A 27,976-nucleotide genomic window follows, 5' to 3' on the forward strand; every position below is an offset into this window, starting at 1 on the left:
ATCAACCCTAGCTAACAATGACCTCCTCTTTTGCACCAGGCATTGTTTCGTGAATTTTCTTACTTTATCACCACAACCACCCTAGGAGGCATTATTATCCCCAGATGAAAGATGAGGAAATGAACTTGGAGACTGGATATAAATCGTAGACGGTCCCACAGTAGTGAGTGGTAGCGGGTGCTGGGAGGAAAGGGAAGGAGTGGGGAAATTTCCCCAATCAGACTCCATGGTCTGAGTGTTTCACATGATGTTTCATTTGCCACCCTAACTATAAAGTCCACATAGTTCTAATATTCTTGAACTTGAACTTGAGCCCAAAGGCAGCCTAGGTACACACTGTGTAACTAGTATGCTTTAAAGTTATGTTTAAAGTACATCCCTGACTGTTTTGCTAGAATAAAAACATCTAGATTGGTAGTTGATTAACCACTGCGGGCCCTCTGTTCCTGTAGTCATTTCAGCTCCTCTGATCTTAACCATCTCTGGACCCCCTTGCCTTTCTCATGTGTATTTACCTGACCCACATAGTGTTTTCCAGATTAAATGAAACAGTAGAATTTTATTTGTACATATAGGCACAGGTACTATCCTTTTGCCCAATGATACTTTCGGGGGAAACTGGGCAAAGTGTACAAGGGATACGTCTACAATTTCTCACAACTACCTATGAAACTATGATGACCTAAATAAAAAAAGAATTAATACCTAAAAACATGGGCAGTGGGAGAGTTTCATCAACTATTCAAAAAATAATTATGGTTGTTGGATTGCTTTCCGTACTCTTCCTAGAAATGTATATTGTTTTCTTGACCTTTTTGTCATATCTTATAGTCTATAAAAGCTCCAAAAACCCCATTTTCTATCAAACTAATAGTTTACTGCTGATTATCCGTTAAGTGTAGATGGGTTAGTTTTCTTCACCGGCCCACACTGAGTGTCATCTGCCCTTATTGACCTTCCTCCTGGTTTGTGAGCTTCTTCTGTGGTTGCTTTGCATTTTACTCTTTGAAAAATACTAACATCATCTGCAAACTCAGACTCACAACTCTATTTTTGCTTCTATGTTGTTTTTGAAATATGAAGAAAGATTAATCCAGGATCCATTATCAAGGATTAGTACTGACATGTCTCTCATAAAGATACTAATTCAACCCTGTTCTTTGGGGCCTATTAGTAAGTGAAATTTTTTAATCCATTACAAAAGATTTAGCCCAATCATCATTTGGTTTTGTTTTTAAATAACGTTTGGTATGAACACCATGCCGTAGACTTCTTGAAAGCCCAAATGAATTATATTCATTGGTTCTGTCTTGCTCAGAAACATAGCTCTTTGTAGAACTTGATATGCTTGTTGGGTAATCTTGGACAGGTTATTTGACCTCTGTGCCTCAGTTTTCTTTTCTTTGAAAAGGGAAAAAGGATAGTATCTACCTCTTAGGATTGTTGTGAGGATGGCATAGCATAATACATATCAGGTTTTTAGCATATCACCCGGGGTAAATGCTTAATAAATGTCAGTGATCATTATTTAAAAAGCTGGCCATTCAGAGCTTATATTGCCTTTTCTCCAGTTGATAATGCTTGCATTTGTCTTTAAATGTCTACTTTATTATAATTGCTGATGACTTGCAAAGTGTGGAAATGACATTTAGCACTGTTTATTCCCTAGGTCCTCTCTCTGAGTCCTGTATTTGATTGACATTGTACTAGTTCCCTTAAGCAAAAGGTATTTATGACAGCATTAATCTGTCATAAATACCTTTTGCTTAAGGGAATCAAGAGCTGATGGTTGATAATTACCTCTTATTCAAGTTGAAACTACATTCATTACCATAAAATCTATCCTATGCTACACCTATGACATAACTTGGCTAGAAAAGATCTTTACTGTTAATAAATTTTCTCTGTTGCTTTTATCACCATCTTCATAGTCTCTGAAACAGGGAGCTTCACAATAATCCTTGTTTTCCAAATAAAGCATTTTTTAAAATGATTTCAAAACTCATAGATGACAATATAATTATCTGATAGCCATTTCTATAACTGCCTTATAAATAAAAATCCCGCAGCCTGAACCATCAGGTAATTATTTAAAAATTTTTTAAGTTCAATTTTAAAGTCAGGCCAAGAACTGTGGTGGATTATATTATTGTCCCATTTATCCTCACTATACTGTTTATAGAGAATCTGAGTTTTGAAGAGGCTCATCTGGCCAAGGACATAATAGCTGTGAACAAGTGGCATCTCAGACCAAGCTTAGGACTCTGACTGCAGAGCCTAGACTTTTAATCTGTGCACTTATACATGTGTTAGGTTTTCAAGTAATAGATTTTTGTTTTAAGAGGTTTTAGGTTTATAGAAAACTGAGCGTACAGTACAGAGAGTTGTCATGTGTCCCCTTTCCCCTGCACATCATTTCTCATATGTTACAGTCGTTTTAAAAGCCTCCTTCCTGCTCATTCATTCTTTCATGCTTATGAAGAATAGTCTGGAAGAGATCAGACAGTTTGCCTAGATGCTCAGTGTCTGACAGTGCTCTGAACAACCCCCAAGCCCGAGGTGGACAACCTCCTCTGTCTCTTCCAGTTCCCTAGAATCATACTTTTCTGTGTCTCTGTGGAGGAACTGCAGGCACAACTCTTTTGACTTAATTTTTCATAACTGACATTGAACGAGCATATGAAGATACAGTCTGCTTTGAAGGCTGGAATTCCTTTCTGTAGTCTTCCTGTTTGCCTTGTATATAATTTCCTTTTGCTTTTCAAAGCACATTGGCTCATTAATTAAAACCTTCTTTTGAAAATGGGTCTTGCTACCTTAACCACAGATTTTTATCAGCTGTCCCATTGAGATGTTCAGTTGTGCAGGAATCAGCTAGAGCATGCAGAAAGCTGTTTAGGCTGAGAAATGATCAGCATTCCAGCACCCAGCTTTCTCCATGTACCAGGAGGATGCTTCTGAATCTTGGACACTCACAGGTGTTCCTTGCTCTTTGTCCTCCCCACTCCTCTGCCCCCCACAGCTTAGCTGAGCACTTGGCTCCACTTTGTGACACGTGGAAGAGAAAAGATGTTTTCAGAGATTAGACCCTGTCCATCAGCCATTTCCCTTGATTATTCCTCAGTGGTTCTTTGACAGTATGCATATAGGTGACGAAGTTAAATCTTGAATAATGAGAAGAAAGTGAAAACATTCATCAAGTCCCTTGGTTAGACTTGTCTAGAAGGTCATTTCTTCTTTTCTCCCCAAATTGTGTATTTGGTTTGGTGCTGTATAGAAGAAGGCAATGGCACCCCACTCCAGTACTCTTGCCTGGAAAATCCATGGATGGAGGAGCCTGGTAGGCTGCAGTCCATGGGGTTGCGAAGAGTCGGACACAACTGAGTGACTTCACTTTCACTTTTCATTTTCATGCATTGGAGAAGGCAATGGCAACCCAATCCAGTGTTCTTGCCTGGAGAATCCCAGGGACGGGGGAGCCTGGTGGGCTGCCGTCTATGGGGTCACACAGAGTCGGACACGACTGAAGCGACTTAGCAGCAGCAGCAGCAGCTGTATAGAAGCTGCTTCCAAAACTATGAATGATCCCTGCCCCAGGGGTTCTCCAGAACAACACAAAGTATGGAATTCTCAACATGACAGAAATCCGGCAGTCTGACCTTGTCCTCGGGTGGGTCCTGCTACTCTAGCCCGCAGCACAGTTCTGAGTTCGGGCAGAAGTCACTAACATCCAAAGGCCTCAGGCGGCCTCAGGTTAGAAGTTTACTTCCACTGCAGAACACTCACCCTCGTCACGCTGCCTTGCCTGCCTTCTCACCCGCCCCAGCAGCATGGTGTCTATGTGCTGTGTGTGCTAGGTTGTGTCCGCGTCTTTGCAACCCTGTGGATGGACGATAGCCCACAGGCTCCTCTGTCCATGGGATTTCCCAGACGAGAATTCTAGCGTGGTTGTCCTTCCTTTTCCAGAGATAGTGTCTTTGGTTTTCTTCTTTTTCTTCCTCCACGACTTTCTGGCTGCTCCTTTTTCTCAGGTACTACCTTACCGCTTTGTCTTCCTGTGTCTCCATTCAGTCTAGTTGGGGTACTTTCCTTTGCTAAGCCAGTTACCATGTGCAATGAAAGCATATTTAAGATATTTATTGAGATTCATCTAGACATTTAAATTTGTTGAATATTAGTCTAATACCGAAAATTTGGGTGAGTTCAAACTGTTTTTGCCTCCCAAAATGATACCGTAAACAACATATTAGCAGAATGACAGTGTGATTTTCCTTTGCTTGGGCCTTTGTTGATACTACCTTTTTTAAACTGGAGGTCATTTAGTCCTCATGTTTTACCATTTAGACGGTGAAAATACTTAAAAAGAATTATAAAAGTGTCTTATCAGGGTGCATGTAAGCTATAGGATTTCTAAAATAATTGGTGACAGTATATCCTGAAGATTTACGTGCTTCAGCGTTATGTGTACTTGGCAAAAAGTATTGCATATGTGAGATATAATAGCAGTCCCTCAAGAAAACAATATTCCAGAATTGTCTTTCCATAATTCTCTAGGGAACAGGAGAGATAGTATTAAATTTATCTTAAGAACTACTAAAAAACCTAAAACGTGGGTTACTGTTTACTGATGGAAAACTTTTAAAATTAATTTTTATTGGTGTATATTTGATTTACAATGTCATGTTAGTTTCTGTTGTAAGCAAAGTGAGTCAGTTATACATAAACATATATCCACTCTTTCTTAGATTCTTTTCCCATATAGGTCATTACAGAGTATTGTGTAGAGTTCTCTGTGCTATACAGTAGGTTCTCATTAGTTATCTCTGGGCTTCCCAGGTAGCTATGGGCTAGTGGTAAAGTGCCCGCACAGGAGACACGAGAGACCTGGGTTCAATCCCTGGGTCAGAAAGATCCCCTGGAGGAGGACATGGCAACCCACTCCAGTATTCTTGCCTGGAGAATCCCATGGACAAAGGAGCCTGGCAGACTACAGTCCATAGGGTCACAAAGAGTCAGACGTGATTGAAGTGACTAAGCACATTTTGTATATAGTAATATATATGTGTTCATCCCAATCTCACAATTTATCCCTCCCCCTCTTTTCCCCCTTAGTTTTGTTTTCTACATCTGTGAGACTGTTTTGTTTTATAAATAAATTCATTTGTATCAGTCTTTTAGATTTATATAAGCAATATCATATGATAACTATTGTATGATATGTCTTTCTGAGAGTGTGACAATCTCTAGGTCTATCCATATTGCTGCAAATGGCATTGCTTCAATCTTTTTATGGCTGAGTAATATTCCATTGTATGTATGTACTACACCTTCCTATCCATTCCTCTGCCGATGGATCTTTAGGTTGCTTTCATCTCCTGGCTATTACAAACAGTGTTGCAATGAACATGCTTCTTTTCAGCTTTAACTGATGGAAATTTAGGAAGTTGCAACCAAAAATGCAGAGGCAAGGAATAAGTGTAGATCTGAGCTGAGGCTTCCTGATCAATGTAATTTTCTGGTTTTCAGGAAGGATTTTGGAATTTCTCATTGCTCACCTGATGCAGTGCCCAAATCTACTGGTGGTTCATTGGAACTGAAGTCAGTAATTGGCTCCTTCAAAATAAAAATGATGCCCATTACCCTGCCCCCTACTCCAGAAGCATGGTGTAAATGGTGAAGTGCATACTGAGGTCAGACCCAGTTAGAATACGTCTCCTGAGCTCCTCCCTGTGCATGTATAGGGCCTGCTGGGCACCTCCCCCTGGATGATCAAAAGTGCCTCCTAACTCAGAGAATCCAGAACCAAACTCATTTCCTCTCTGGCTCCCCTCTTCAGTTTCCTGACTAGGTCGAAGATACCGTTGTAAATTCCAACAACAGCTGTCATTTATGAGTTTTGTGTCATTGATGAGTTATTATGCCCCCTTCCCTAGGCACTGTACAAAGCACTTGAGGTTCCTTATGTTTTTAAAAATCCTTCTAACAGTTTGTGAGGTAGATACTGATGTCATTTTCACTTGAAAAAGATGGGGAAGCTGAGATTGAGAATGAATAATGTATCCCAAGTCATACATCTGCCAAAGAATCGACTTGATCTAGGTGTTTCTGAAACTGTAGTCAATGTTTTTAGCCTTGATAGCGAACTGCCCCTTGAGATCTGCAGGGTGCTTGCCATGGAGCCCAGCCTTGCTTTTACCATGACAAATTCCTCACCCCTGTAGCTCCCTGATGTTTCCGGTGACTGTCTACAGAAGCTGGCACATAAAATCCCGCTAGGAGTGCCAACCTTGTGCCATTTGGTAGCTTATCAGCTTCATTCACCCAGAATGTGTCTTCATCTGTCCTTACTTTTACCCAACCATTCTCACCTTAGAAATACTGTTTCTCTCCCAGTGGTCTCTGAATAGACAAGCTCATCTGTTTCCCTAGGCTTAGTTCTTGGGATGACTTCAAGCTCTCAGTGTATTTAGCCATTTAAATTCAATACATTCTGTAACTGAATCCATTATGTATCCATCAGATGCTTTGAGTTTGTTTCTTGGTTGTGTTTTGGTGGCCCTTTTCGCGACGAGGCTGCCAAGAACTCTGATGCTTGAGCCTCATTAGAATCGTGTACATGTTTCTGCCTTATTTAGTTTTTAATACCATTGAAGGCTGATGTTTGGCATTTTGCGATGTATCTCAGTGCTACATATGGGCCCACTAGGATGGGCAAACCCAGAAGCACAAATTAACAAATCCACAAGTCTAGGTCTAATTTGTGACTCAGATCTCAGCAGTCCATCTCAAGTGGGTACAGAGATTTATTTAAATCTTCAATCACTTTATTTATTTACTTTATAATTAAAATTTTTATTGAAGTATAGTTGATTTACATTTGAATCACTTAAGAATTCACATTGGAAAAATATATTTTAAAAATCTGATTCATGTAACAGCTGTAAATAGCATCTGTTCCTGCCTGAGGTTGCAGCTCAGAAATGGGCTCTGGTCTTCATACCCGATGATAATGACTTGTCTCCGTTGTGGCCCCTACTGCTTAGTGAGCAGGCTGCCAGGAATTCTCTCTGGCCTGCAGTGTCAGAGACGTGGAGTCTTCTGCCTCAGGCATTGGTCAGACCCCCTGACCCCAACTGGAGTCATATCACCTTCCCTCCTGAATGTAAAATGAAGATCACATTACTGCCAGCCTCGTGTGGTTATTTTGAAGATTAAATCCTTGCAGAAACTCTAACTGGAAGTTTGAGGACATAGTGAGTCACTGCATAACTATTAGCTATGATTGTTATTCTTATTTACATGTAAGAAGTGGCAGGAGGTACAATATGTCAAGGGTGTGCTGGCTCTCATTTCCCACATTAACCCTGTAAGGACTTTTTGTGGAGCTGGTGCTCAGGAAGAGAGGATCATATTCAAAGTCCTTATTTTGATAATTGTTAAAAAATGATGGTTATCAGGGTTACTGTATTTAGCAGTTTCTTTGCTTCATGTCAATGTTTTGCTAAATATGCTATACAAAGGATGCATGGGTGAACAGTGTTTTAATAGGAATTTATTTTAATGTGTATTAGTTGAAGAAATGTAACTAGCACATCAAATTCATGATTTCTTGGCCCTCATTGCCTAAGATGAAGCTGAAATTTAAAAAAATTTATAGATTGTAATTAAGATTATATATAATATATAATCTTATATATAATGAGGGAGAGGGATAAATTAGGAATTTAGGAGTAACATATACATAATACTATATATAAAATAGATAAACATCAAGGACCTACTGTATAGCACAGGGAACTGTACTCAGTATTTCATAATAAACTGTATGGGAAAGAATGTGAAAAATAATTGAATCACTGCTATACACCTGAAACTAACATAACCTTGTCAATCAACTATATTTCAGTAAAAAAAGAAATTAAGATTATATGTATAACATAGACATATATCACACATACATACATACATATGTATTAAAAATAGGTTTATGTGGATATGGCAAAAATTGTGTAGGGGGTACAGTTTTTTTTCATTTCATCCTCACTTAGTCTTGAGAGGCACCCATCATTATTCTCCCCATTTTACAGATGAAGAAACTGAGGTTTCAAAATGTTCACTTTTTTCTGAAGTGCCTCTGAACAGGTGGAGGACCTGGGATTCAAACTCACAATCATTTTTCTCTCTTGTTCTGTCTGTGGGGGTTGTTTCTTGCTTCCCTTCTCAGGTATCCTTTTTTCTCCAAATTTTTATATTAACTTTTATTGGTTTTTACTTTCTATACAATTAACATGTATTCATTACAGAAATTTTAGAACACACAAGGACAAAAAGTTATCGCGCTAATGCACATAATGTGAGATTCTGTGCATTTTAAGTGTCAGTGGTACACTGTTGTTAACTATAGGTGTGATGTCGTACACAGGATCTCCTCTGACTTTTCTGTCACAGCCCCGTCAGATGATCTAAACAAGGATGTGGCGAGAAATCAGGGAACACACTGGAGCCCCAGAAGAAAGTATGAGCACCCCACATCCTGGTTCCCAGACCCTCCCTCTGAACCGTATTGCATCACAGCATGGACCTTGGCGAGCTGCCCCATCCTTTGGAAAGCGCATTCCTGGGGTCCCATCAGAAGCCACTCAAGTTTAATATTGCCGCAAGCTTCTCCCTGTTGGGGAGCCGGGTCTGCAAGTGGAGGCCTGGGCTGTGTTCCCAGGATGGCAGCAATGCTGGTTGGCACTAAGGCTACCCTGGCTTCTTCTGAGCGAGGAGCTCAATGACCCTGTCTCCAATAGGCTTGTGCCCACCGGTTCAATTAAGCCACTTCTCAGCTTAGATGCTTAGACAGAGAGCTCAGGTGCTACCCGATCACCAGTTTCTGACTATCGCTTTTCAGCTGGTCACGTTGGGGTCTTCCGGGCCCACCACCTCCTTCAGTGGTGATCTGCAGGGAAGAGAGGTTGTGATGTTAATGGCACAAAAAATGCCACAAAAAACAGATCCCACTTACATGGAAAGTTACAGTTACAATTGCAGCACAGCTCAAAACAAGCCCTTCGCAGTGGCCTGTGGTTCTCTGAAGTCACGTCTTAGGCCTCTGTGAGTTTCAGAGGCTGAGCTCTTTGTTCACCCCCACATTAGTCATATGCCTAGGACCTCAAGTGCCCCCGTTCATTATAAAGCACTGCCGAGAGGCTCCTGGCCTCTTAGTTTTTATCCTGGCCCCACAGCTGAGTTGAAGGCCAAAGATCCTTTCCATTTCAGCAAAAAATATGCTGGTCCCAGGTGCTTGATAAAGATCTTTCTCTTCCTCATCGTTAATACCAAATGATAATACCCAGAAATAAGTACCATGAATAAAATGAATTTCTTCTTGGAGTCTAATGGTTTAAGAAGAAGATTTGGTGAGGCACTCAGACACTCCTTGGTGGATGTTGAAGGTCATTGTAGTATATGCTGTCATTGATGTTACTCCTTAGGGCTCCCTCCAAATGGCAGTGTTTTCTGGCTAAATTACTCTTAGCAAGGGTGTCGCCTGTGGTGAGCTGTATTAGTCACACTGCCTGTGGGCCTGGCTTTGGCATTCATCCGACTCCAGCTTTTCCCCAGCCCTCACCCTATCCATTTCTGACCAGCCTCAGGTACTGACAGAAGTGCTGTCAGCAAGCCCCAGAGGCCCGAGAGGAGGCATTGTCCACCCTCCCAGCCTGCAGCCAAACAGGGCAGAAGCTGCCTGCAAACAGACAAGCACCTAACCCAACCTTTGTTGCACAAAGCAAATTGCATTTCAAGCTCTAGAGAACAAGAGTCATTCATTCTAAAGCTGGCTACGATTCGTCCAGTACTAGATTGTGATAAACGTTTGTTTTGGAAAAGTGAATTTTCAGTATTTTCAGATTCGCTGATTCACCCAGAAAGGCTGTGTTTTTCCTCTTTCTTTAGGAAAGTCAGAATAGGAGAAAGCCTCAGGTTGTTCTAACCTGTTTTCTGGGCAAAACTGAGAAGGCTCTGACATCTTTTTGAGTAGCTCTGTACAGCACCGTAGGATGCAAGACTCTTAACTCGGCCACCCTGACTGGCATCCTCCTGTTCCCCATCCCCCTCCCCTCACCTGGGTAGCACGGGGGTGCCCTCCCTCTCTGGACTGACCCTGGGGTGGGGAGCTAAAGAGCTTATTTAAAAGGGGAATGATCACAGAATTCAGGCAGAGAGATTGCCTCACCCAGGAGAGGGTTTAGATCGGGTTTTGTTCTTGGTTTTTGTCCCAAATAAAATGGTATGTCAAATTTTAGAGAAGAACTAGAATCATTTCTAATCCCACCATGCTATGTAGCTTCTTTGGTCATTTAATGCGTTTATTTGTACACAGAAATGTGTACCATCTTGTGCTGAAATGTGTGGTTTTCTCATTTAGCATGTTCTCAACATCAGTTCATGTACATAAGCAGAGTTCTCCATCATGTTTAAGGAGTGCTGAGTAATTTTCTGTCTGGGGACTCTGCAGCCCCCTCTTCTTGGTTCGTTTTCTCTTTTCTCTTCCTCCCCACCGGCTCCTCTGCCTTCTTTCACTGGCAATTGTTACATCTCTTCTCCCTCATCTTTTGCTCCAGTTCCACGTAATTGTTTTTTCTTTTTCACTCTAACATTTTATAACATACTCTCTGACATATGTAAATAATATGAAATAAAGAGAGAATTTTTGTAGTTTGGGGCGATGCTGATGCTGTAATTTGGACCGAAATAAGCTGCGTTTCCGTTTTTGGTGTGTGTGTTGGCCTTGTAATGTTTTCTGTCCAGGTTCTGTGAGACACAAACACGACAGTATTTTGAAAGGCCTTCACATCCCCAGAAGGAAGAAATGACAAAAAGGCGAGGCGTTATAGTGAATGTTGATGATCTTTGTTTAGGAACATGACAGTCACTTCTGGGATGCGATGATTCATCTTATTTCCTCAGCCCCTGCGCCCGTGCACAGAGATGGGCAGAGTGAAGCAGACAGCGCACCAGAAGACGTGCAGTCTGTTGAGACCAGCAGGCTGCTCTATCACATCACCGACGGCGACAACCCGCTGCTGTCACCACGATGCGCCATCTTCAGCCAAAGCCAGAGATTCAACTTGGACCCCGAGTCAGCCCCTTCTCCACCCAGCACTCAGCAGTTTATGATGTAAAAACATCTTGTTCTTATCTTCACTTCCTACGGTCTTTAAATGCTCCATTTATAAACTACAGTGAAGTGTGTGTCCAAAATAGAGCAAACATGCCTACCAAAAGCAGCTGCAGGCCCTGAACCATACATGGCAAAAAAATCAGTGTACTTCCTAGCTAAGAATGCCGTTTGAAGCTTTCTTGTCTCAGAAGGAAATGGTCTCAAGACACAGTCTGCCCTATGGCTCACGTGTTTGAATGTTTCTTATGAAATGACCAGAATCCTAAGAAATGTACACATGCAAAATACCAGAAATGCCATTCTTGGTGAGCTCACTAAAGTATTATTTCTGTGTCCAGGAGTGGCCTCAATGGATGGATTGTGGCAATGCTTGGCAGGTTGTTCATCTCAATTTCTTCTTAGATTCTTGAAAAGTGGTAGCTTACAATAGCTCCCCCAAAAAGAAAAAAGTGAAACTATGTGTTCTTTTTTTTTTTTTTTAAGTTCCATTAGTAGTTTTGATCCATAGCTAAAATGAGTCTTCCCTTGACTAGATATATGTGCTGGGAATTCCTACATTCTCCTTAGTACCTCCTGCTGTCACTCATGAATTTATCCAGACCTTGTTCCAAGGACTGTCTACTGATGGACTTGAGGGAGTTAGTGAATTATTACTGTTTTAAAGTATGTTAGATGAGAAAATAAACATGTTTTCTAGAGAGGCAATCCATTTCATCAGATTCACAAAGGCTCTATTATATCAAGAAAACTACTCATCTGAATCCTTTTTGAAAATATTGTTAGTCTGGGCTCAATCCCTGATGACTCAGATGTAAAGAATCCACCTGCCAATGCAGGAGATGTAAGTTCGATCCCTGAATCAGGAAGATCCTCTGGAAAAGGAAATGGCAACCCACTCCAGTATTCTTGCCTGGAAAATCCCATGGACAGAGGAGCTTGAATGGGGTGCAGTCCTTGGGGCTGCAAAGGACTGATCACAGGCACACATGCATGCCATTTATTGAGGATAACGCTGACTCATTAGTCTGAAATTGGCATCCTCCAAGATTTATGAAATGCATTTCCTAGACTAATATTCTGACCTTTGTAGACAAAAGCCCTTGGTAACATTTGCCTATAACGGAGTTCTGTGAATCAGTGGTCTCCAGGACCCAGCAGATACTACCATAGGAGGCTCATCAAATGATGAACTGGCCTCTGAACTTCTCTGATAATCCAGAAAGCTGGGTTTGTAGACAAGCAGCAGTGTTTACTGGAAGACCATTGTTTTGTTCTTTGAATTCGTTTTTTAATTGGAAGAATGTTGCTTTGCAATACTGTATTAATTTCTGCTGTTTAACAAGGTGAACCAGCCATAATTCTTTTGCTTATAAGTTATATCTTTTTAAAAACATTTTCTTGGAGTATAGTTGATTTACAGTGTTGTGTTAGTTTCAGATGTAAAGTGAATCAGTTATACATATACGTGTATCCACTTTTTTTTTAAGATTATTTTTCCATATAGGCCATTACAGACTATTAAGTAGTATTCCCTATGCTGTACAGCAGGACCGTATTAGTTATCTGTTTCATATGCGATAATGTTTTTAATGACTCTCTCCCTCCGTGGATCATTCCAGGCTCCGCAGTTCTTCCCGGTGCAGCTGTGGGGATGGCAAGGAGCCCCAGACCATTACCCAGCTCACCAAGCACATCCAGAGCCTCAAGCGGAAAATTAGGAAATTTGAAGAAAAATTTGAACAAGAAAAGAAGTACCGGGTAAGGCCCCTGTGATTTGAAATGAGTGGATTGTGTTATGGGTATATGGGCTTTTCTGTCCTTCCTTTTTGAGTACACCTCTGTGCCTGGGGACAGCTCAGTTCCCCTCGGCCAACCCAGGGCCCATTGTAAGTGGAGTCCCTCCTGGGTCTGTCAATTGATCTCTGCTAAGATGATTCCTAGCAACAAATTGCAACTCTTATTTCCAAACTGATTTAATTATTGATTTCTCTTTTTTGTTTTTTTTTTCCTGAGGAACCTTACTATCACTAGTATTCCTAGGACTCAAATTCGGAAAGATTTTGAATTATGGTCTTATTTGTTCTTTAACTTTTTCTCATTTGCATTTGGGGTAAGAAAGCAGATCCAACATGGAGTCATTTGCATTTTGATAAGAACCTATTAGGGCTTCCCTGGTAGCTCAACTGGAAAAGAATCTGCCTGCAGTGCAGGAGACCCTGGTTTGATTTCTGGGTCAGGAAGATCCCCTGGAGAAGGGATGGGCTACCCACTCCAGTATTCTTAGGCATACTTGGTGGCTCAGATGGTAAAGAATCCTCCTGCCATGTGGGAGACCTGCGTTCAATCTGTGGGTTGGGAAAATCCTATGGAGAAGGGCATGACAACCCATTCCAGTATTCTTGCCTGGAGAATCCCATGGATAGAGGAACCTGGTGAGCTACAGTCTGTGGGGTCATAAAGAGCTGGACATGACTGAGCGACTAAGCACAGCACAACCCAAGAACCTATTAAGGGCACAATGGATGGAATCTCTAATTGTAGAACAGAATGAGGGAGAGTTTTCTTTGACAATAAAGTACTTTCTGGTTGATGGATGAGCACCTATCAAGTGACATCTGTTCAGTCCACTCTTAAGGACAAACCCTGATTTCATCCTTTCTCTTAGAGAGACACCAGCCTTTATGCTGGTGTGACAGTGTTGCAACTATGAACTTTTCTTACATAAGAAGCGATAAAGTCAGAGCTAAGTGTCCTGATGTCCCAATGCTAGTTTTATTTATTGTCTGTAATAGTGATCATGGCATAGAGAAAAATCATATCCATGTAGAATTGCACAAAGATACTGGGTTTTTGGCAAAGGGCCCAGAACAGCTTGTTATTAGAATAAAAGAGAATAGGGGTAAGGTCTCATACATCTTAAAATATTGAAAGGCTCACTGAGCAGTTGGTCCAGAGGCAATCTGCTGGTTTCTGAGGTGTGGGTGAGTTCTCGGGAGGGAGCTGAGAGTAGTATCTCTTTTTCCTATTCTTCCTGTCCTGTGTTTCCCGCAGTGGCTGCAAGTGTACTGAAAGAGGGGTTGTAAGGAGTAATTTTTAGCTTTGCAGAATGGATGGAAAAGAAAAATCAGATTAGCTTTCAAGACCGCTTCAGTCAGGGTGCTGAAGACTCTTCCTTGAGGTCAGGCAGCCACAGCTGCTTATGGTCTTTTGTGTAGTAAGAGGGTGCTGTGCACATTGTAAGTACAGGCTTTATTTCACAGATAAGGAACAGGAGGCCCAGAAAGGACTTACAACCTTTTTAAGGTAGTTATGTTCTAGCACCTCAGGCTTGGGGTGGTTAAAGATGAGTCGGTTTACAGTGGAGGAGTGGAGTAAAATTCTTAAAAGTGTCCGCAGTTTGGAAACTTCCGATAGCCTCAGAGGAGCTGATTTTCCTTGTCTGCTGCTGCAGTGTTGCTGGATCTGCAGTGCCCTCGTACTGGAAACTGCAGAGAAGCAGCTCGGGCCTCCATCCCCGGGGCCTGTTAATAGTTCTTACCTGGCGGTTCTTGAATCAGACTGATCTGGATTTGAATCCAAGCACAGCCACTTATGAACTCTGTGACCTGGGTCTTGTTACTTTATGTTCCTGAGTCCCATTCTATCCATCTGAACAGTGGAGTTGATATTAATAGTGACTTCTTAGGTTTGTATTAAATGAGGGAGCCTGTATGTATTGCTTCTTACAGTTTTAGCACCAGGGAAGTAAGTGGTCCTAGATATTACTAACTTTTTCATCTGTTAGAGTGATGCCCAAACAGGCTATCCCATGGCACCTCTGCCTTGTTGAAGAATAAAGGAAAATTATAGGTTTTAATTTTTCACTAGATTTTTCTGCCTGCAGCTACAGACTCTAGATTGTGGAGAGTCTGTATATATAACAGGTCACCTGGCAGTTGGCTATTGTAGAAAAGAATTTCTCCTGGCACCTCCTGCCTTTGTCTGGAGAGACTTTAGGGCCAAGCCAGACACTTGCCCACACATTTAAACATGCAGATTGGTGGATTTGGGAGCAGTGAAGTCTTCATGGTCACGACTCCTCTGTGTGTGTGAAAGTCTTTGATGTAATCAGAACCTTCAGTCTTTGATGTATCCAGGAAACAGGGCTTCCCCTCACCCTTCCTGTCTGGATGCCAGGCTGTGGTTAGAGGTTTGATATGTCACTGGACTTGAATTGGTAGCTGTGTGTATGGCTTTCCTTCCTGGCAGCCTGACTGTGGAATTAATAACACCTGCTGCTAATTTTTGAATCCAAGTTCCTGCTGGCCCTCCATGCTAGTCTGATGCCCTGATACAATGTACATCCTTCCTGCTCTGTTGGATATAACTATTTCACTTCCTGTCCAGAGCTGTGTTTATTTCTTACACTTTTACATTTTACAGTTAACTATTGTTAGACTCATGGACCTAGAAAAAAACCTGTTTCGGCCAGATGTCCACTTTCAGTAGAATTAGAGAATGTTAGAGTTAGAAAGGATTTGTGAGTCCTCTCTTGTTTGACCACTGAAGAAACTGAGGCTCAGAGAAGGGAAGTAACTTCTCTGAGTTCACACAGCAAAGAATCAATCACAGCTAAGACAGTAACATGGGTCCTTTTGTTGCCGATCTGTAAATCTCTGTAAGATGTCTTTTGAATTGTCTTTGTGTGTGTGTGTGCTAAGTCGCTTCAGTCGTGTCCGACTCTTTGTGATGCTCTGGACTGTAGCCTGCGAGGCTTCTCTGTCCATGGGATCATCCAGACAAGAATACTGGAGTGAGTTACCAGGCCCTTCCAGGGACTGAACCCGCACCTCTTAGCTCTCCTGTGTAAACAGGTGGGTTCTCTACCACTAGCGTCTTTGGCAAGTCACAAGTCTGGCCCAGCTGCACCCTCAGTTATGGGACTCAGGAGCCCCATTTAAATCACACTGAGTAACATCTACACTGAGTCTGTGGTATATGGCCCTTTTTTGAAAGCTCTCCCAGGAGTAGGGAAATACAAAATTCATTTCAGGGAATGATTTCAGGCTTTCAAATATTTTGTCAGAAAATTCAGCCTTAAATTTCTACTAAGTCTTCTTTGCAGTAGTGTAAGTTTACCTCTTTGGTGGTCCTTGGCTTAGGGTCTTAGATTTTTGTTTTTAACGGTATTTCAAAAAGAGCGCACTAACTGTATGGAGCATATCCAGTGAAAAAGGTGTGTTCCAGAGAACAGGATGTGTTTTCAGATCCATGTAGATAGTTCTGTGAGGATTTTGAGAAACCAAGTGTAAAATATTGACTGTCCACATAACCAGAGTGTTACCCACAGCCAGAGTACTCAACATTGTATCAGGGGGTCATTCTAGCAGACTGTGGGTAGGACCAGGAGCAGCCTTTGGAGGTGTGTCCCTGTGTCGCTGTCCGTGGTGCTGAAACCAGGGCTTCCCTCCTGGAAACCAGAGTCTTGCTTCTGGGCTCCTGTAGGGGAAAAAAAAAAAATCACTGGGCTTCCATGAAGGCGGGTGGAGGGGAATCTTCCCTCAGTGTTATTTTGCATCTTGATTTTAAACTGTATGGATTTTGCATCTCTATAGAAGTGAGAGACCCATGTTTTGTGTTTCACATTTAAAACATCTAATCCCGTGTACATTTGATGATCCTCTAACACGAGCACTGTTTCTTTCTTTAGACTTGAGATGAACAGTCTTCTCCCCATGTCTCTCTGTCTCACCAACAACTTGCTGATGTTGCGTGGATTTAATAGAGTCTTAATCACAGCAGAGCCACCAGTCTTGTCACTAACATTGCACACATTTCTGGCTATTATGACAGTGTTTATGATGTCTTCTTGAGCATGCCTGTATAGCTCGTTGTATTACTACTATATCCCCAGTTCAAAGTAACCACTAATTTTCTTGAGCCTGTGTTTAAGTTGCCAGAGTGGGTATGTCTGCTGTTCCTCTCTCCTAGTTTCTCTTGTCTATAGAAAATTCACTTTTCTACTCTGAAAAGAAATCCAGAAATCAAGGTGAATGATTTGTATGAACAGAGTCATATTCTCCTAAAATTAAAGCTATATTCTTATTGCCACATCCAAGTGTGATTAGTTACTAGTGAGGACATACTATCCTATATGTGTGTGTGTTGGTAAGACTTACTGTTCCTTTAAAGATCTGATAGTAACACCACCACTGCTACTGTCACCTCTGCCAGTAATGATAGCAATAATACTATTTTAAATTCTAGCTAACACACCTTGAGAAACCTGTCTGGAAGCAACAGTTAGAACTGGACATGGAACAACAGACTGGTTCCAAATAGGAAAAGGAGTACGTCAAGGCTGTATATTGTCACCCTGCTTATTTAACTTCTATGCAGAGTACATCATGAGAAACTCTGGGCTGGAACAAGCACAAGCTGGAATCAAGATTGCAGGGAGAAATATCAATAACCTCAGATATGCAGATGACACCACCCTTGTGGCGGAAAGTGAAGAGGAACTCAAAAGCCTCTTGATGAAAGTGAAAGAGGAGAGTGAAAAAGCCAACATTCAGAAAACGAAGATCATGGCATCTGGTCCCATCTCTTCATGGCAAATAGATGGGGAAACAATGGAAACAGTGTCAGACTTTATTTTTTTGGGGCTCCAAAAGATAAATCATGGCACATGGTGACTGCAGCCATGAAATTAAAAGACACTTACTCCTTGGAAGAAAAGTTATGACCAACCTAGATAGCATATTCAAAGGCAGAGACATTACTTTGCCAACAAAGGTCTGTCTAGTCAAGGCTATGGTTTTTCCTGTGGTCATGTATGGATATGAGAGTTGGACTGTGAAGAAAGCTGAGTGCCAGAGAATTGATGCTTTTGAACTGTGGTGTCAGAGAAGACTCTTGAGAGTCCCTTGGACTGCAAGGAGATCCAACCAGTCCATTGTAAAGGAGATCAGGCCTGGGTGTTCTTTGCAAGGAATGATGCTAAAGCTGAAAGTCCAGGACTTTGGCCACCTCATGCAAAGAGTTGACTCATTGGAAAAGACTCTGATGCTGGGAGGGATTGGGGGCAGGAGGAGAAGGGGATGACAGAGGATGAGATGGCTGGATAGCATCACCGACTCAATGGACATGAGTTTGAGTGGACTCTGGGAGTTGGTGATGGACAGGGAGGCCTGGCGTGCTGCGATTCACGGGGTCACAAAGAGTCGGACACGACTGAGTAACTGAACTGAACACATATATAGTGTTTAGCGTGTGCCTGGAACTTTTTCATGTGTATTCATCATGTTTCACGTTTCAGACTCATCATGTTTCATGCATATTCACTGATTTATCCCTAATAGAAACCTTATGAGAAAGATGCTATTAAATCCTGATTTGATAGATGAACTTGGGGCATGGGGAGGCTAAATAATTTGCCCAAGTCCACACTCATATGGTTATTCTTTAATGCTACTCCAACTGGATAGCGAGTCTATAAACAGTGAGGAGTTGAAATCTGAGGATGAGGATTCTTCCATACATACTGACTTCTCAGACTTATAATGTTTTAGAGATCCTGGGGTCTCCTTTCTTCAGCTTGCAGCTTGTGACTGGTAGGAGCTAAAGCTTCCAGTTTGTAGTATTCCCTAGACAGGTGTGGTCATAAACCATGAACAGAGGCAAGAGAGGAAGTGCTGGTTTGTGTCAGTATAGCCCCCTACATTGACACAAAGAATGGCCTGGCCACGGGGTGTCAGGTGTGGGTAGCCCACAAGGTGATTGAGAGGTAGACTTTATGGGGCACTGGCATGGTGAGGACTATGTAAAAATGCTGGGTGACTAGGCATGTTTAGAAACAAGGTCCATGGCAAGGATGAAAGAGTGAAGGAAGTCAGGAATGTTTGCTCTGCTTCTCAGACGCAACTTCATCTGCTGGAGACAGCTTGCCTGAAGTTCCTTCCCAGCTTTGTATATGTTCCTGAACTATCTTTGTGTGCCTTAGCTGCTTAACGTTTTTTTTTTTATCCTCTCCCTCCCTCCCTTCCCGTCCGTCCACCCCCATCTTCCCCTCCCATGCAGCCTTCCCATGGTGACAAGACATCTAATCCTGAAGTCCTGAAATGGATGAATGACTTGGCTAAAGGTCGTAAACAGCTCAAAGGTAAATGCTAGCAAGGGAGTCTCCTTCTTAAGGAAGGAAGCAGTTAAAATTGTGATAATGTGCTCCAAGCAGTTTTGGATTCTCTTTCTACCTGGGCCCTCTTTAACCTTGTCTCCTGCGGAGCTTGGAGGCCCTGTCTTTTTAAAGAGTCCTGGGTCCCCTTCATTGTTTGATCCCACTGAATACATCTGCATAGAAAGGGACTGAGGAAATCCAGCCTCCCAGGCAGAATGATTTACTTCAGTGCCAGGAACATTTCAGCGTGTGGAGTATTCACCTCCTTGGGTTATTGGGTTGTTGGATGTTAGAAAGAGGCCTGAGCAGTCGTTGATTCCACATACCCAAACTGCACAGAGGAGGATATTTGTGTCCAGAGAGAAGGGATAGTGACATGGCTGGAAGGTGGTGAGTTCAGAGTAAAACTCGGTTTTCTTGCCTCCTAATCCAGTCTCCTCCTTTCTTTGTCTCTCTGGAGATGGTGGTCTGAGTATTAATTAACTGTCAAATCCATTTTAAGGGACTATAGTTATTTACCAATAAAAATTTATTTTCTTCCTCCTCATACATTCTTATTTCAATACCTAGAGACATAGGAGCGTTTCCAGATTTCTAGAAGGGTGATGATAAAGAACTGGAAAGGAATACTAAATTAATTCAGTGGTATTAAACTGTAGTGATGTAGCATGTTTATAAAATATGCAGTGTTTAAACACCATGCCAGAGCCTAACTAAAAAACAAACATCAAACAAAGGAAATGTGCAGTGTAATTGAGAAATCAATATAAATGGCACCTCATTCAAAAGACCAGTCCCCTAAGCATATTCTGAAATGGAGTTTCCTAATAAGTCCCAGGTGGCCCTTTTGTTTTGAATTATGTAGGTTTATATAAAGCCACATTGCAATAATGGTGATTTCTGGATTTTAAATATTGGCATTAGACAAAATTGTGAGATCTGTCAGGTTGGGGCTGGCACTCTACCTCCTGTGCCCTGCCCCTCCTGTATATCCTCAGATGACTGCCTTCTGTAATGTCTTCCAGTAGACCTTGCGTTTCCACAGGGGGCTCTTCATGGCTGCACATCTTTCAAAACCTGAGGAAAGGAGTCTTTGAGCATAGTATTTCAGGTGCTGTGGCAGATAACAGGTGAAAACGTTGGGGCCAAGTACCTGTGGTCTGCTTCCTCTGAAATCTAAACCATACATGATCCTTCCACTTCTATGTGATCCTTGCCGCAAGAGCCCTCTATTGTCACACCTCATGGGGGGTGTGTGCTGCTGGCCTTGGTTATTAAGGCTGCCCTTGCCCTGTGGAAAGCCATGGTCAGCTCTGTTCATTTCCACTCGGCATCAGGGGAGAAATTCCTGAAAGGCTCTCTGCTCTTCTTAGACCAATGAGTCTGCATTCTCATGGTAACTCATCACATTTCTCTTAGAACTAAAGCTGAAGCTGTCGGAAGAGCGAGGGAGTGCTCCCAAAGGCCCACCTAGGATCCCGCCCTGTGAGCAACCCACAGTCCCCAGAGAGAATGGGAAGCCGGAGGCCGTGGGCCCTGAGCCGAGCTCCTCAGGAGAGGAGACTCCGGATGCTGTGCTGAGCTGTCTGAAGGAGACGAGAGAGCAGCTTCCTTCCCAGGAGGATCCTGAGGTACCTCACCAGCCTTCACTGGGCCCCAGCACTCCACATGGTGCCAGTAAGACCGAGGTTTTGGCCAGTTTGTATCACATAAACATCTTTGTGAGACTGGCTCTGAGATTTCAGTCAGATGAGTTCCTGGTGGGCTGTTAGCTATGGCCTACGGTATTACCGCATGGTTCTGGGTGTTGCCATTCTGAAGGTTATGTAGTGCTGCGTGTTGATGAGAGACAAATGGGAACGATGCTAGCGTATATCATATCTCGTTCTCCCTTGCTTTCCCCTGATAAGTTAGCGAATGAACCCAAGACTAGGCTTATAGCCTCATCTTACTGTGTGTGTGTGTGTGTGCACACCCCCATGGACTGTAGCCCACCAGGCTCCTCTGTCCATGGCATTTTCCTGGCAAGAATACTGGAGTGGGTGGCCATTTCTTCCTCCAGGGGATCTTCCCAACCTGGGGATTGAACTCAAGTCTCCTGAGTCTCTTTCAGTGGCAAGTGAGTTCTCTACCACTGAGCCACCTGGGGAGCCCATGGGTCTTTATAGGTGTAGTCAAGTTAGGGTTACTTGAATGAGCCATACTCTGGTTTGAATGTTGTCCTTATAAATTTGGACACAGAGAGTAAATGCCATATGAATATGGTTTAATATTTCATATCATAAGAATAGAGAGGTAGGGTTTCTTGAGGAGTGCTAGGTAACATATCTAAAGACTTCAGCTTAGACATCTTAGTTTTGAAATCTTGGTGAGATACCCAGATACAGTTGTCAGTTACACATTTGGATATATGAGCTCAAAGAAAAGATGTATTATATTTTACAAAAAAAGATGATGAAACCAATTAGTATTTACCTGGTTAGTCCCTCCTCTCCTGCATATCTATGCTCACATTTTACTAATGCCACGGAACCTTCCTAGTAGTCCTTTCTGTCTGAACTCTGAGTAGCAGGGTTGTCTTTCATTTCTTGAATAAGCTATAGCTACCATAACATAGGGCCTCCCTGGTGGCTCAGTGGTAAAGAATCTACCTGCCAATATGGGACACATGGGTTCAATCCTTGGTCAGGAAGATCCCCTGAAGGAGGAAATGGCAACCCACTCCAGTATTCTTGCCTGGGAAATCCCATGGACAGGCTACAGTCCATGGGGTCACAAAAGTGTCAGACACGACTTAACAACTAAGTAATACCCTAACGTAGCTCTTAACTATTGTGTGTGCCAATTTCTGTCTCTCACAGTACTTGACAACTTCTTGAGTAAAGCTTAGGCTGTTTATTACCTACCATCCTTAGTGTCTGTACATAGTAGGTATTGAGTAAGTGTTTGCAGAGTGAATGGATTTATGAATGAACAGACTAGCATATTAGACTTTGAAATGAAGTCCTCTTGAGGAGAATGCTGGCTTCGCTTGTTCTCTTGTACTTACATTATCTAATCTAGATCTTAAGATGGCAACATGTGCCAAATCCCAAAAGGCTTCCTGTTTCCCCTTCTTGGTGAATATGATATACAAGTAGAAATGGGCCCCTGGATACCTCTGTCATTAAGAAATAGCATTCAACTTAAAAATAACCAGTGTGTCGTGATGAGTGATCTTCACTCAGCCAGCGTATCCCCTCCTCCCACCCACAAAGGCTCTAGACTTTGTCACGGTCCTTGGGTAAGTAGATAACTGTGTGTGTGTGTAGACACATGGCATGCTCACATATTCAGGCACATCTGTGGTTTTCCATTCTTTAGTGCTTTGATGGTCTTTCCTATATTTTATAGTTACTCTGACCACATCTGTGAAAGCAACGTATAACGCTTACAGCAGGACTCCGTCCGTGAATAAGCCACTTTCTAGTTATGTATGCTTGAAAAGTGAACTAATTCTCATCTAATTCTCTATTCAACTTCCTCATCAATAAAAATACAGATAATACCTATTAACATAGTTATTTTGACAATAAAAGACGATGCCTGGTAACTGGTGGGCAGTCATTCATTTGCAAAAAGATCTGAGTGCCTATCAGTGTTATAAACTGTGATATGTGCTGGATAAAAAGATTAACAAGATAGTAAAGTGATGTGGGTTACTGCCTTCATGGCGCTCATGTTTTTCTGGGAGTTGGGATATAAGAAATAACTCAATAGATAAAACCATTAAAGATTTTGATAAGTACTGTGCAAAGAAATAGATGACATGATAGAAAATAATAAGAATGGTGTCTGTATTATATAGAGCAGTGAGGAAGTCCTGTGACATTTAATGCAAAAGAATCAGCAGGCCAAGAGAGCAGCAAAGAGCATTCTAGGTAGATGGAACTGCAAATATGGTGGCCTTTGAAGGAAGAGCTCGTCGGTGGTTGGGATTCTCAGGTCTGAGTGCTAGTGCCCAGGGCGGCATGAGATGAAGTCAGAAAGGACAGGTCAGGGCCCACAACACAGGCACTCCCAGGCCACCGAAAGTTTCAGGAAGCTGTTGAATGGTTCCATGTGTGAAAGTGGCATGATGTGATTTACACGTAAAAGATCTTCCTGATTGCTCTATGCAGAATAAATCATAGGAAAAAGAGCGGAAATGGGAAGGTAAAATGGGCGGCTTGGACTAGGATGTTCACTGTGGAGATGAAAAGAAGCAGACACATTCAAAGTCTACTTAGGTTGTAGAATCAAAAGGATGTGCTGAATCACTGGGTGGTAGGGAGTGAAGGAAAGGAGATGGGTCCATTTACTGACGGGGAAAAACTAGATGGGCGCACACTGAGGGCGGGAGGGGATGCTCAGGAGGTCTATTTTGGACATACTCATTTTAAGATCTTTCACGAGTAGGGTGACCTACCATCCCAGGTTTCCCTAGACTTTCCTAACTTTAGCACTGAAAATTCCATGGCCCACCAAAAGCCTCAGTCCTGGGAAAACTGGGATGGTTCGTCACCCTCCTGAGGCATTTAAGTCAAATAAAAACATGTAAATGAAAGTCTGAAGGTCAGAAAAACTCTGAGTTCTCTAGAAGTCATCTTTTTTAAATGGCACTTTGTTTCTATTATTTTATTTTACTGATTTTAATTGGAAGATAATTACTTTACAATATTGTGAAGGCTTTTTGCCATACGTTGACATGAATCAGCCATCTGTTGAACTGTTTAGTGTCAGAAAGTGAAAAGTGAAAGCTGCTTAGTTGTGTTTGACTCTTTGTGACCCCATAGACTGTAGCCCGTCAGGCTTCTCTGTCCATGGAATTCTCCAGAATATTGAAATGGGTAGCCATCTTTTTCTCCAGGGGATCTTCCCAGCCCAGGGATTGAACCTGGTTCTCCTGCATTGCATTCTTTACTATCTGAGCCACCAGGGAAACTCCTAGTGTCAGAAGTCCCTTCAGAGAAGCCTCGTATCGCTGCAGTAGGCTAAAGTTAGGTTCTTTAAACAGAGATCACCTGCTGTGGAATGTGGGCGTCTCAGGACCTACAGCTGCAGAGTTGTTCCGGGAGAACTTCACACAGCCAAGCTGACGTGGCCGGGCAGCTGTGGATGGTTCCTAAGTGGGGAGTCTAGAAGCCACAGAAGAAGCAAAGGGGGGACTGAAAATTTCTAAGATAGTATTATTCTTGGCTCCTCAGGGAACTGATTAGCATTTGAGGTGATCTCATTAGGTCTCATTTCTTTAAACTCAAAATGACAGATGATTTTCATCTGAGGTCTTTGCTTTACTGCTTAAAATGCATTAAATATTAAAGCTTTCGAGTGAGTTCTTTCTTTTCCAGAGATGCCTTTATTATGACTCTTCCTGACATTCTTGCCGTTGGTGTTTAGTCAGAGCTCATCCTAACGCTGATAAATGCAGGAGACCCCACAGCATGGCCTTGTCAGTTCAGACCCTGCCACTGAGTGATTTTCTCCCTCCACCATCTCTGGGTGATTTTTGGAGACAGTCACTTCCGGTCACAGGGTGTGCACTGAGCCCTGGAAATGAGTGAATCATCCCTCAGTTCTGACTGTGGTGCTGATCATGTCTTCCTCTGAAATGCTGAATTGGAACTGGCACCTCTCCCCTTTTTATTTTCCCTTCCAAGAACTGTAGGTGGGGTCAGGTGTACAGCACAGATTACCAAGTGGGTGAGTAATGACCATTACTACCGGTGCCCCTTCATCAACTGCAGCATCTTTGAAGAGAAAGGCGGATTTTTAAAAAACATAATCATTATAAAAATGAAATAAATTTAATCATGGGTTAGTGAGTTGTGTGTTGGAGCGAGGGAAGACATACAGGTAAGAGGCACCAAAAGGAATATCCCATCAAGTTCTTCTGTCTACTTATCCTTTCAAAAAAATTTAATTTTCTGAGTAGGTGATACTTTCTCACATAGTTGAAAGAACAGAAAAAGCTACACATTAAAAAAGACTCCTCCCCATCTGCCAGCTCCAGTTCTGAGGTCTCCCACCCGAGCAGGTGGAGCTGTTGTTAGTAATGTTTTTTGTGTCCTTTTGAGTTTCTATATAAGGCATATACAAGAAAGGATCAATATACATTCTTAACTTGCCCCTTAAAAAAAGGTAGCAGTCTACATAATTATGAATCCTTTCTTCATTTTGCATATTCATATTGACATAGTTTCTCATTATTTATTAAACTTATGATTTAATAGCACCGTGGTATTCCTCTTTTAGTAATTTACAGCCTTGATGGTAACTTCAAATCAAGTAGTTTGATGACTTAAATAACGTTTAGTATGCCTGACTCTGTGCCAGGGATATTTACATAAGATAATTAAAAATAATCCTCATTTTGCATATTAAGAATCTAAGGTTCAGAGAGTCCATAATTTTCCAAATTAAATATAGCGTGTAATTTTGAAGCCAGTTATCTGAACTTACGGCCTCTCTTTTCAAGGCCAATACTGATCTGCGTATGCTTGGAAATCTGAACTGACCTGGCCATCCTCTCCAGCAGCTGGTTTGCATGGTGATGTTCACTAGTGACCTCCTGTGTTGCTGGACTGACTGGTTAGTTGAAACAGTCAGATTTGTTCCACACAGACTGTCTCCCTCAGTGAGGGCTTTGGGGAGACACACTCAGGGAAAGTTTGGCAGGACTCTAGTCCTTAAGGCTAAAGAATAATGGATTCCCATCACTCTGTCCAGAGAGGGGAAGTCAGTTCTACCTCTGCAAGAGAGAGCTTGTTTATGCTGACAGTTTGAGTGATTTTTATGTTTGTGTGGCTTCCTGTGAAAAAACACGGGGCCAGTGCCACGGGGAGAAAGGAAACAAGCATGGTGGTAAAAGCAGTCTTTTCTCTAAGGACTGTCTGCCCAGGGCCCGGAAGAATAGACACTGGGGCTGACCACTCAGCAGCAGCTCTGCTTGGAAAACCAGCTTGCTCGGGGCAGCCATTCCAGACCTTGGTGACTGGAGTAACCTGGCTGGGGTGGGGTGGGGCAGCTTTCATAATGATGTCATCAAGTTGTCAGCAAAGTTTGTCAAATTTCCTTCTGTGCATGGTCCCCTCTTGCTTATCCTTGAAGCCTCCTTTCTTCTGATGCCATAAAAATGGAGGAGCAGGAAGGAACGGTCATTTAGCTTCAGGGTTTATCTCCTTAAATTTATCTTTAAAATCGGACTACCCATTCATGCTCTGGATCTCTCTCTGGCTCTTGCAGGTTATTCAACATGATCCTTGTTTTCTCTATTTAAATAAAAAACATAAGTTAGATACTACCAACGTATCATAGCCAGCCACTAATATGCAGAGTTGGGGAGCAGGATGCATTTCAGAAAGAGCCACTGGACTCAGAGGAGAAAATGGTCTGAATCTCAGTAGGAAGTGGCCGAGGAATGAGGAACAGCTCAGTTGAATGTGTCTCCGCCCCTTGATTGGAGGTATCTGTCCTGCAGAGCCAACCTCGACTCATTTTCCACCATGAAGATCCATTTTGCAGGCCTCATGATAGCTAGTCTCCACAGGCCCCTGAGTAGAAGACAGCCCCTGGCATGTCTCACCACTAACCCTTCTTTTCAGGCAGCCTGCCGTCCTGTCCAAATGTATTTGAGGATAAGCACTAATGGCATTAAAGTTTTGACAGTGTCCTGTACTTATGGCCATTGAACCCTCTTGGGGATTACTTTAATAGTGGTCCTAGGAATCAGTGTAGTGAAAGATGAATTTCATACGTTATATATCTGCCCTGCCTCTTATCTAGCATCTGTGGAAGGAACCTTTCTGTAATGGCATTCATCATTCTAACTTGCTTTTTGCCCACTCTTTTCTTTTCCTCTTTTAAGACTAAATTTAGCTTTTCTAGAATCCAGACAATATATTTTTATTGTAAAAATAAGCAAAATCACAAAAATCAAACTGCAATAGAGAGATGCCAATATCAGTTAAATGCACCCTTTTCAAAGTGCTTTCTATGGAATGTAAGTCCCAATAAGATACTGAATAAAAGACCATTTCAGTGTTTTCTGAATCAAGAAATTTTTTTCTTTGTCACCGGTTAAAATCCCACGTAATATGTGAATTTTTCATGTGTAAAAATGTAACATGACTAAGAAAACCTTTAAGGAATGATTGGGCTAGAAAATGAAAGGTTCTTGGGGTTACTTAACCAATAAATGAACTGAACATAGAGAGGTGGTCTTTCTTTCTACTGAAGATAAAAGAGCCTTGGGTCAGATAGCCTGTGGAATTTATATGAAGATTGCTAGAAATCAGACTACTTTTACTATCTATAAAAACCTGGGTTATTAGATGGGTGGTAGGAAAGCCTATACATGTGTACCATGAAAACTTGAAGAAATACATGATGTAATTCATTTGGACAGACAAGACTACAACACAGATGACCGGTGAGGCCCAGGCAGTGAGATACAGAAATGCTTCACTTCCTTTTCTCCGTGAAGAAAGATCAGCAGAGGCCAGAATGGCTCTCAGCTGGGATGGAGAATGACTAGAAGGCTGAAAACATACACGTTTGAGCCACTTTCTCCTCCTCCAGGGTTCTCCTGGGGGCTCTGGAGGGCAGACTCAGGACCCTGGGGGGGTCATGCC

General features: G+C 42.2%; 1 protein-coding gene across 6 annotated transcripts in view; it reads left to right on the forward strand.

The window, feature by feature from the left end:
- LOC120860446 (protein FAM13C) overlaps nucleotides 1–27,976 on the forward strand; it is a 135,889-nt gene that overhangs the window by 99,542 nt on the left and 8,371 nt on the right. For 5 of the 6 annotated variants that reach the window (XM_040236246.1, XM_040236245.1, XM_040236247.1 and 2 more), the window contains 4 exons: nucleotides 10,957–11,167; nucleotides 12,790–12,928; nucleotides 19,229–19,310; nucleotides 20,745–20,956. In XM_040236246.1, coding sequence (XP_040092180.1) covers nucleotides 10,957–11,167; nucleotides 12,790–12,928; nucleotides 19,229–19,310; nucleotides 20,745–20,956 — 644 coding nt within the window. Of the gene's footprint in view, nucleotides 1–10,956; nucleotides 11,168–12,789; nucleotides 12,929–19,228; nucleotides 19,311–20,744; nucleotides 20,957–22,718; nucleotides 22,989–27,976 lie in introns of those variants that run through there. The other variant, XM_040236248.1, reaches the window with a different exon arrangement.

Source organism: Oryx dammah, unplaced genomic scaffold (assembly GCF_014754425.2).
Source record: "Oryx dammah isolate SB20612 unplaced genomic scaffold, SCBI_Odam_1.1 HiC_scaffold_11077, whole genome shotgun sequence".
NCBI classification, from domain to species: Eukaryota; Metazoa; Chordata; class Mammalia; order Artiodactyla; family Bovidae; genus Oryx; species Oryx dammah.